The sequence below is a fragment of the Procambarus clarkii genome, chromosome 11 (assembly GCF_040958095.1).
Source record: "Procambarus clarkii isolate CNS0578487 chromosome 11, FALCON_Pclarkii_2.0, whole genome shotgun sequence".
Lineage (NCBI taxonomy): Eukaryota > Metazoa > Arthropoda > Malacostraca > Decapoda > Cambaridae > Procambarus > Procambarus clarkii.
This window is the reverse complement of record NC_091160.1, coordinates 28,654,468-28,663,506: the sequence shown is the minus strand read 5'-3', so window position 1 is coordinate 28,663,506 and position 9,039 is coordinate 28,654,468. Positions and strand designations below refer to the sequence as shown.

The window sequence follows — 9,039 nt, the reverse complement described above, 5'->3', positions numbered from 1 at the left end:
ACCGTTTGACGGGCTGTAAGCGTTGACACAACGTTGGCCTGGCTGTATGCGCTGACACACCTTTAGACGGGCTGTAAGAGTTTACACCGTTGGACTGGCTGTATGCGTTGACACACCGTTGGACTGGCTGTAAGAGTTGACACACCGTTGGACTGGCTGTAAAAGTTGACACACCATTGGACTGACTGTAAGCTTTGACACACCGTTGGACTGGCTGTAAGCGTTGACACCCCGTTGGACTTGCTGTACGCGTTGTCACACCGTTGGACTGGTTGTAAGCGTTGACACACCGTTGGACTGGCTGTAAGCGTTGACACCCCGTTGGACTTGCTGTACGCGTTGTCACACCGTTGGACTGGTTGTAAGCGTTGACACACCGTTGGACTGGCTGTAAGCGTTGAAACACCGTTTGATGGGCTGTAAGCGTTGACACACCGTTTGACGGGCTGTAAGCGTTGACACACCGTTGGACTGGCTGTAAGCGTTGACACACCGTTGGACTGGCTGTAAGAGTTGACACACCGTTGGACTGGCTGTAAGCATTGACACACCGTTGGACTGGCTGTAAGCGTTGACACCCCGTTGGACTTGCTGTACGCGTTGTCACACCGTTGGACTGGTTGTAAGCGTTGACACACCGTTGGACTGGCTGTAAGCGTTGAAACACCGTTTGATGGGCTGTAAGCGTTGACACACCGTTTGACGGGCTGTAAGCGTTGACACAACGTTGGCCTGGCTGTATGCGCTGACACACCTTTAGACGGGCTGTAAGAGTTTACACCGTTGGACTGGCTGTATGCGTTGACACCCCGTTGGACTTGCTGTACGCGTTGACACACCGTTGGACTGGCTGTAAGCGTTGACACACCGTTGGACTGACTGTAAGCGTTGATACACCGTTGGACTGGCTGTAAGCGTTGACACACCGTTGGACTGGCTGTAAGCGTTGACACACCGTTGGACTGGCTGTAAGCGTTGACATACCGTTGGACTGGCTGTAATCGTCGACACACCGTTGGAATGGCTGTAATCGTCGACACGCCGTTGGAATGGCTGTAATCGTCGACACGCCGTTGGACTGGCTGTAATCGTCGACACGCCGTTGGACTGGCTTAATTCACTTGTTCACGCCATCATGTACCTTTTTCCTCATATCCTTCCCCTCAGTCTGGAAAAGATTAAATGTTGAATCCAAGATGTCTAGATAGAGGCTTGCTTGTGCTTTCTCCATTAAGTTTTATGGGATATTTATAATATTATTGTAATGAAGAGTATCGCCTTCACAGGAGAGTGAAACTAAGTCACGTAATAATAGTGGAATCTATATTATAATTTGTATTAAGCTTATCGTAATGTAAAAGCTCCAGTTCTCACTATTCCTGTCAAACTACAGCCTTCAAGATTCTCCGTTAAGGCTCTGAACTGTCTTCTAGTGACTGCTTAGAATGTGTCAGTGAGGCATAAAGTTGAGTCTGAGTCTCTCTTGAGGATAATTGAATGTTTTCTGTACAGTTAAAATAGTGTGACTCGTCCAGGTCAAGTTACTTCATCTAATATATTACCATTCAAAGATTTTCTTTATAATCTTCATGAGACGTAATGGTTTTTCACGGCCTCAAATATGACCTCTGATGGCCAGGAAAAGTCTCATCTGCCTTCCGGGTCAAATTCCGGAAGTATAATCTTCCGTCTTGCCCCTAATTTTCTGACTTTCTCTGACAGCCAAGCGAGCAAACCACTTTGGGAACGGTATATTAACGTAGGAGCAGCGTTGATTAATTCAAAGTTACATCCACGTTTTTTCACCCAGATTTGCGCAAGGGAGTGATCGAGACCCCAAATTGAATGCTGGAAAGATCTTCGCTCGCGAAATTATGCTGTACTGCTGAGCAGAGAGAGAGAGAGAGAGAGAGAGAGAGATGGAGAGAGAGAGAGAGAGAAAGAGAGAGAAAGAGGGAGGGAGAGAGAGAGGAGAGGGAGAGGGAAGGTGAGAGGACAACCCTTACTCCCACATATAACCCACATGGCGAGTGGCAGAATACATACAAAAAACTACATGAACTGATTAACCTCTACTTTTCATTTTTTTTTCGAAAATGTTCAAATTCGTTCCCAGTAGTGGAGCAGTAGTGTGGGTTGGCTTCAGGAGTAGAGCAGTAGTGTGGGTTGGCTTCAGGAGTAGAACAGTAGTGTGGGTTGGCTTCAGGAGTAGAGCAGTAGTGTGGGTTGGCTTCAGGAGTAGAGCAGTAGTGTGGGTTGGCTTCAGGAGTAGAGCAGTAGTGTGGGTTGGCTTCAGGAGTAGAGCAGTAGTGTGGGTTGGCTTCAGGAGTAGAGCAGTAGTGTGGGTTGGCTTCAGGAGTAGAGCAGTAGTGTGGGTTGGCTTCAGGAGTAGAGCAGTAGTGTGGGTTGGCTTCAGGAGTAGAGCAGTAGTGTGGGTTGGCTTCATGAGTGGGGCAGTAGTGTGGGTTGGATTCAGGAGTGGGGCAGAAGTGTGGGTTGGCTTCAGGGGTGGGGCAGTAGTGTGGGTTGGCTTCAGGAGTGGGGCAGTAGTGAGGGTTGGCTTCAGGAGTGAGGCAGTAGTGTTGGTTGGATTCAGGGGTGGGGCAGTAGTGTGGGATGGCTTCAGGAGTGGAGCAGTAGTGTGGGTTGGCTTCAGGGGTGGGGCAGTAGTGAGGGATGGCTTCAGGAGTGGTGGAGTAGTGTGGGATGGCTTCAGGGGTGGGGCAGTAGTGTGGGATGGCTTCAGGGGTGGGGCAGTAGTGTGGGTTGGCTTCAGGGGTAGGGCAGTAGTGTGGGTTGGCTTCAGGGATGGGGCAGTAGTGTGGGTTGGCTTCAGGGATGGGGCAGTAGTGTGGGTTGGCTTCAGGGATGGGGCAGTAGTGTGGGTTGGCTTCAGGGATGGGGCAGTAGTGTGGGTTGGCTTCAGGGGTCGGGCAGTAGTGTGGGTTGGCTTCAGGAGTGAAGCAGTAGTGTGGGTTGGCTTCAGGGATGGGGCAGTAGTGTGGGTTGGCTTCAGGGGTGGGGCAGTAGTGTGGGTTGGCTTCAGGAGTGAAACAGTAGTGTGGGATGCATTCAGGGATGGGGCAGTAGTGTGGGTTGGCTTCAGTGGTGGGGCAGTAGTGTTGGTTGGCTTCAGGAGTGAAGCAGTAGTGTGGGTTGGCTTCAGGGGTGGGGCAGTAGTGTTGGTTGGCTTCAGGAGTGGAACAGTAGTGTGGGTTGGCTTCACGGGTGGGGCAGTAGTGTGGGTTGGCTTCAGGGGTGGAACAGTAGTGTGGGTTGGCTTCAGGGATGGGGCAGTAGTGTGGATTGACTTCAAGAGTGAAGCAGTAGTGTGGGTTGGCTTCACGGGTGGGGCAGTAGTGTGGGTTGGCTTCAAGGGTGGAACAGTAGTGTGGGTTGGCTTCAAGGGTGGAACAGTAGTGTGGGTTGGCTTCAGGGATGGGGCAGTAGTGTGGGTTGACTTCAGGAGTGAAGCAGTAGTGTGGGTTGGCTTCAGGGGTGGGGCAGTAGTGTGGGCTGGCTTCAAGGGTGGAGCAGTAGTGTGGGTTGGCTTCAGGAGTGGAACAGTAGTGTGGGTTGGCTTCAGGGGTGGGGCAGTAGTGTGGGTTGGCTTCAGGAGTGGAACAGTAGTGTGGGTTGGCTTCACGGGTGGGGCAGTAGTGTGGGCTGGCTTCAGGGGTGGGGCAGTAGTGTGGGTTGGCTTCAGGAGTGGAACAGTAGTGTGGGTTGGCTTCACGGGTGGGGCAGTAGTGTGGGTTGGCTTCAGGAGTGGAACCGTAGTGTGGGTTGGCTTCAGGGGTGGGGCAGTAGTGTGGGTTGGCTTCAGTAGTGGAACAGTAGGGTGGGTTGGCTTCAGAGGTGGGCATTAGTGTGGGTTGGCTTCAGGGGTGGGGCAGAAATGTGGGTTGGCATCAGGAGTGGAGCAGTAGTGTGGGTTGGCTTCAGGGGTGGGGCAGTAGTGTGGGTTGGCTTTAGGAGTGGAACAGTAGTGTGGGTTGGCTTCAGGAGTGGAACAGTAGTGTGGGTTGGCTTCAGGGGTAGGGCAGTAGTGTGGGTTGACTTCAAGAGTGAAGCAGTAGTGTGGGTTGGCTTCAGGGGTGGGGCAGTAGTGTGGGTTGGCTTCAGGGGTGGAGCAGTAGTGTGGGTTGGCTTCAGGAGTGGAACAGTAGTGTGGGTTGGCTTCAGGGGTGGGGCAGTAGTGTGGGTTGGCTTCAGGAGTGGAACAGTAGTGTGGGTTGGCTTCACAAGTGGGTCAGTAGTGTGGGTGGGCTTCAGGAGTGGAACAGTAGTGTGGGTTGGCTTCACGGGTGGGGCAGTAGTGTGGGTTGGCTTAAGGAGTGGAACCGTAGTGTGGGTTGGCTTCAGGGGTGGGGCAGTAGTGTGAGTTGGCTTCAGTAGTGGAACAGTAGGGTGGGTTGGCTTCAGAGGTGGCCATTAGTGTGGGTTGGCTTCAGGGGTGGGGCAGAAATGTGGGTTGGCTTCAGGAGTGGAGCAGTAGTGTGGGTTGGCTTCAGGGGTGGGGCAGTAGTGTGGGTTGGCTTCAGTAGAGCAGTAGTGTGGGTTGGCTTCAGGAGTGGGGCAGAAGTGTGGGTTGGCTTCAGGGGTGGAGCAGTAGTGTGGGTTGGGTTCAGGAGTGAAGCAGTAGTGTGGGTTGGCTTCAGGGAGGGGGCAGTAGTGTGGGTTGGCTTCAGGGATGGGGCAGTAGTGTTGGTTGGCTTCAGGGGTGGGGCAGTAGTTTGGGTTGGCTTCAGCAGTTGGCAGTAGTGTGTGTATGCTTCAGGGGTGGGGCAGTAGTGTGGGTTGGCTTTAGGAGTGGAGCAGTAGTGTGGGTTGACTTCAGAGGTGTGCAGTGGTGTGGGTTGGCTTCAGGGGTGGGGCAGTAGTGTGGGTTGACTTCAGGAGTGAAGCAGTAGTGTGGGTTTGCTTCAGGGGTGGGGCAGTAGTGTGGGTTGGCTTCAGGGGTGGGGCAGTAGTGTGGGTTGGCTTCAGGAGTGAAGCAGTAGTGTGGGTTTGCTTCAGGGGTGGGGCAGTAGTGTGGTTTGGCTTCAGGGGTGGGGCAGTAGTTTGGATTGGCTTCAGGAGTGGAGTAGTATATGGTGCCTTTGCTGCACCAATGAGTGCTTTACCCAATGAGGTTTTACTAGTGTCAACTGCAGCGTGACAGTACGGTGCTCTGTGTTGCAAGTCATTTCGAGGTGGTTTCCCCTGTGTAACAGTTGGGATGGCCAGCCTAGTGGACGAGCCTAGGAGAGGAGGATGGGGCGGGGGGGTGATGGAGGGTGAGACTGGACGGGCAACGATTGGGAGACAGGAGGGAGTAGTGAGATCGAGCACACATAACTCTCACTCGACGACACTTCCACTCTCACAGCCTCTTGCATCACCTGGTGAGAGTGTCACATACACCCTCTCTGAACGACGCCTCTGTCATTCGCTTCAAGAGCCCCCCCCCCCCCTTGCCCCATAACAGTTTCCAGTTATGCATAACACGGCGTTCAGGACCAGTTTAGGCAAATTTCTGCCACATGAGCTCTCTTCTTCCCTCATATTCTCTCTCTCGCTGTTTACCTTTACTCCATCTCCACTGTTCTCATTATAATACGTCTAAACATCTCTCTATATATAGCTCTTTCTCTCTATTTACCTCCCTCTTTTTTCCCTTCACTTCCTGTCTAACCCACCCTCCCTCCCTCCCTCCCTCCCGCCCTGCCCCAGCTCCCTTCATAACATTCGACGTATTGGCTAGCAAATATGATCACGCGGAACTGAAGCGTAGGACCCGGAGGCGAGGAACTGGAGGCGAGGCCCCTCCCCCAGCCGACGGCCTCGCCTCTGGTTCACAAATACCAGCGCCCCAGATGTGATTTACCCAGCAGCTCGCTCGGGAACGACACCGACTTAGTATCACCGGATTTTTCGTAAAAGCGGCGGGGAAAAATCTGCATACATATACGGAAGTTGCCAGCGTCGCGTCTAGTCACCGGAATTAAATTGCTGAGGTTGCATTGGACCGGAACAGAGAATTACATGTGTGTGTGTTATAGGAGTCTCTTGATTAGGATTTGTCAATAAGGTTGCCAAATTTCTATATTCCTTCTGCCTTAATTACTTATGAACGACAGCTTTATTAAATGAGTTATATAATTCCACAGCGAATGTAAACGACTATTACAAAATTTGGGGATCAAAGAATCTTCGAATTTTCAGAGTTTAGCGTGGAAATAGTGAATTTCAGCGTTTCAATGGAAAATAATACGTTGATAAATGTTACCATGCGTGTGGTGTGATCTTGTAGATCTATTGTTATTCCTGACGAGAACATTTCGTGTATTCACTCCAACTTTGGTTTAGTGTCATCCTCAGAGCGTTAGCAATTCCTGGACAGCCAAGCGAGGAACAGATGGACGCAAGACGTTCTATCCTTACACCTCAAGATGACATATCTTCCACCTCTAACTCAGGACTCAAGACACTATGATAAAGCCCCTTCCCTCATTACTCATACTACAATGTTCATGACCCTCCTAGTGAGTCAAGGCCCCATATTCCAGCCCCATAAGTTGGAATTTATCATATAACCCATTCAGTACCATCGTTATACATGCTGCTTTCCTTGTATGTTTTTGTATAGAGTACGCTCAGTTATTTTTCTTTCATTAACGAGAACAATGTAAATTAAGAAATTCTTCTCTATTGCCGATGAGAGGGGTAGGGGGGGGGGATAGGTCATCATAAGTACTGTCAAATCGTCCAGCTGGGAGATTTTTCCTGCCAAAATGGATCAAAATTTGTATCGATCTAGAATACAAGTACTCATACGGCTATCAATTTAGGGTTTTCTTAAGTCACCAATCAGAACGGCGAACAGCACTACCGGGATTGCACATGTCGCAGCAAAAAAGAAAGGTGACTAGTGGTTGTTAGGAGACCTGGGAGTGGAGACGGATTTCAATGGGAGATATTCATTCCAACTCCGACCTTGCCCGTAATAATGCATTGTGACCTGAAGACACTGAGAAGCCGACGCTATATAGTCGTAAAAGCCATTACGACTATATAGCACTTGGAAGGGGTCAGGATAAGGATTTAGAGTGGGACGGGAGGTGGGGGGGGGAGGAATGATGCTCAGTCATTTCGACGGTCGGGGATTGAACGCCGACCTGCAAGAAGCGAAACCGTCGCCCTAACGTCTAGCCCAAGTGGTTGGGCCCATCTCTACGATGATTTGACCGGACGGGGTACTCTTGCAAAGAGAAGTCTATAGTAAGGGCATCCCTCCTTGTTGTGTCGCTTGGAAAATGAGACGTCAGTTTGTAGTCCAGATATCATCGTGAGGACGTCAACCGTTGCTGTATGAAAACAAACTTGATATAGGAATCTGATTCTTGTATGTGTCGCGTCGGGTGTCAAGAGACGCTAGTTTTAGTGTCCAGGAATCTTCGTGACGAGGTTGATCCATGTTGCCAGAACGATGGCAATCGTGATCGTCACCAGATTCTTTGATGTTTCGGGTTCTTGAGATGACAGTCTGGAACCCAGAAATATTGGCCGGGAAGCTAACCCGATCCTCTGAGGGCATCTGCATCATCTGAAGTACAAGAGATACTAGCATATGCAATTGGCTGACGGAACACGAAGCAACGAGCTCTGTGGCGAGGCGTTGTGTGGAAATTGCCAAGCTGACAAAACCCTGGAAGAAATATTGGAGAAGAGAGAGAGAGAGTGTGTGTGTGTGTGTGTGTGTGTGTGTGTGTGTGTGTGTGTGTGTGTGTGTGTGTGTGTGTACTTATCTAGTTGTACTTCCCTAGTTGTACTTACCTAGTTGTGCTTGTGGGGGTTGAGCTCTGGCTCTTTGGTCCCGCCTCTCAACTGTCAATCAACTGGTGTACAGATTCCTGAGCCTACTGGCCTCTATCATATCTACACTTAAAGCTGTGTATAGTCAGTCTCCACCACATCACTTCCTAATGCATTCCATTTGTCTACTACTCTGACACTGAAAAAAATCTTTGTAACGTCTCTATGGCTCATTTGGGCACTCAATTTGCACCTGTGTCCCCTAGTGCGTGTGCCCCTTGTGTTAAACAGTCTGCCCTTATCTATCCTATTAATTCCTCTGAGAATCTTGAATGTGGTGATCATGTCCCCCTCTAACTCTTCTGTCTCCCAGAGACGTGAGGTTTAATTCCCGTAGTCTCTCATCGTAGCTCATACCCCTCAGTTCGGGTACTAGTCTGGTGGCAAACCTTTGAACCTTTTCCAGTTTAGTCTTATGCTTGATTAGATATGGAATCCATGCTGGAGCTGCATACTCCAGGATTGGTCTGACATATTTGGTATATAATGTTCTGAAAAATTCCTTACACAGGTTTCTAAATGCCGTTCTTATGTTAGCCAATCTGGCATATGCCGCTGATGTATGATATAAGCTCTTGATATAAGCTTCAGGGGACAGGTCTGGCGTGATATCAACCCCCAGGTCTTTCTCTCTCTCTGACTCTTGAAGTATTTCATTTCCCAAATGATATCTTGTATCTGGTCTCCTGCTCCCTACACCTATCTTCATTACATTAAATTTGCTTGGGTTAAACTCTAACAACCATTTGTCCGACCAGTCCTGCAGCTTGTCCAGATCTTCTTGAAACCTCAAGCTGTCCTGCTCTGTTTTAATCCTTCTCATAATTTTGGCGTCGTCAGCAAACATTGAGAGGAATGAGTCTATACCCTCTGGGAAATCATTTACGTTTAACAGAAACAGGATAGGTCCGAGTATGGAGCCCTATGGGACTCCACTGGTGAATTCACGCCAATCTGAGGTCTCACGCCTCACTGTATCTGTCTGCTTCCTATTGCTTAGGTATTCCCATATCCACTGGAGCGCCCTACCAGATACTCCAGTCTGTTTCTCTAGCTTATGCATCAGCCTTTTATGGGGTACTGTGTCAAAGGCTTTCCGCCAGTCCAAAAAAATGCAGTCCACTCATCCTTCTCTTTCTTGCTTATCTTTGTCACCTGATCGTAGAATTCTATTCAACCTGT

General features: G+C 50.0%; 1 protein-coding gene across 1 annotated transcript; it reads right to left on the bottom strand.

Annotated features, from left to right (window-relative positions):
- Positions 1 to 2,072: 2,072 nt before the first annotated feature.
- On the bottom strand, positions 2,073 to 3,866 carry LOC138363624 (uncharacterized). Its single transcript, XM_069322990.1, has one exon. It carries the CDS (start codon positions 3,864 to 3,866, stop codon positions 2,073 to 2,075), a length of 1,794 nt encoding a protein of 597 aa, XP_069179091.1.
- Positions 3,867 to 9,039: the final 5,173 nt, after the last annotated feature.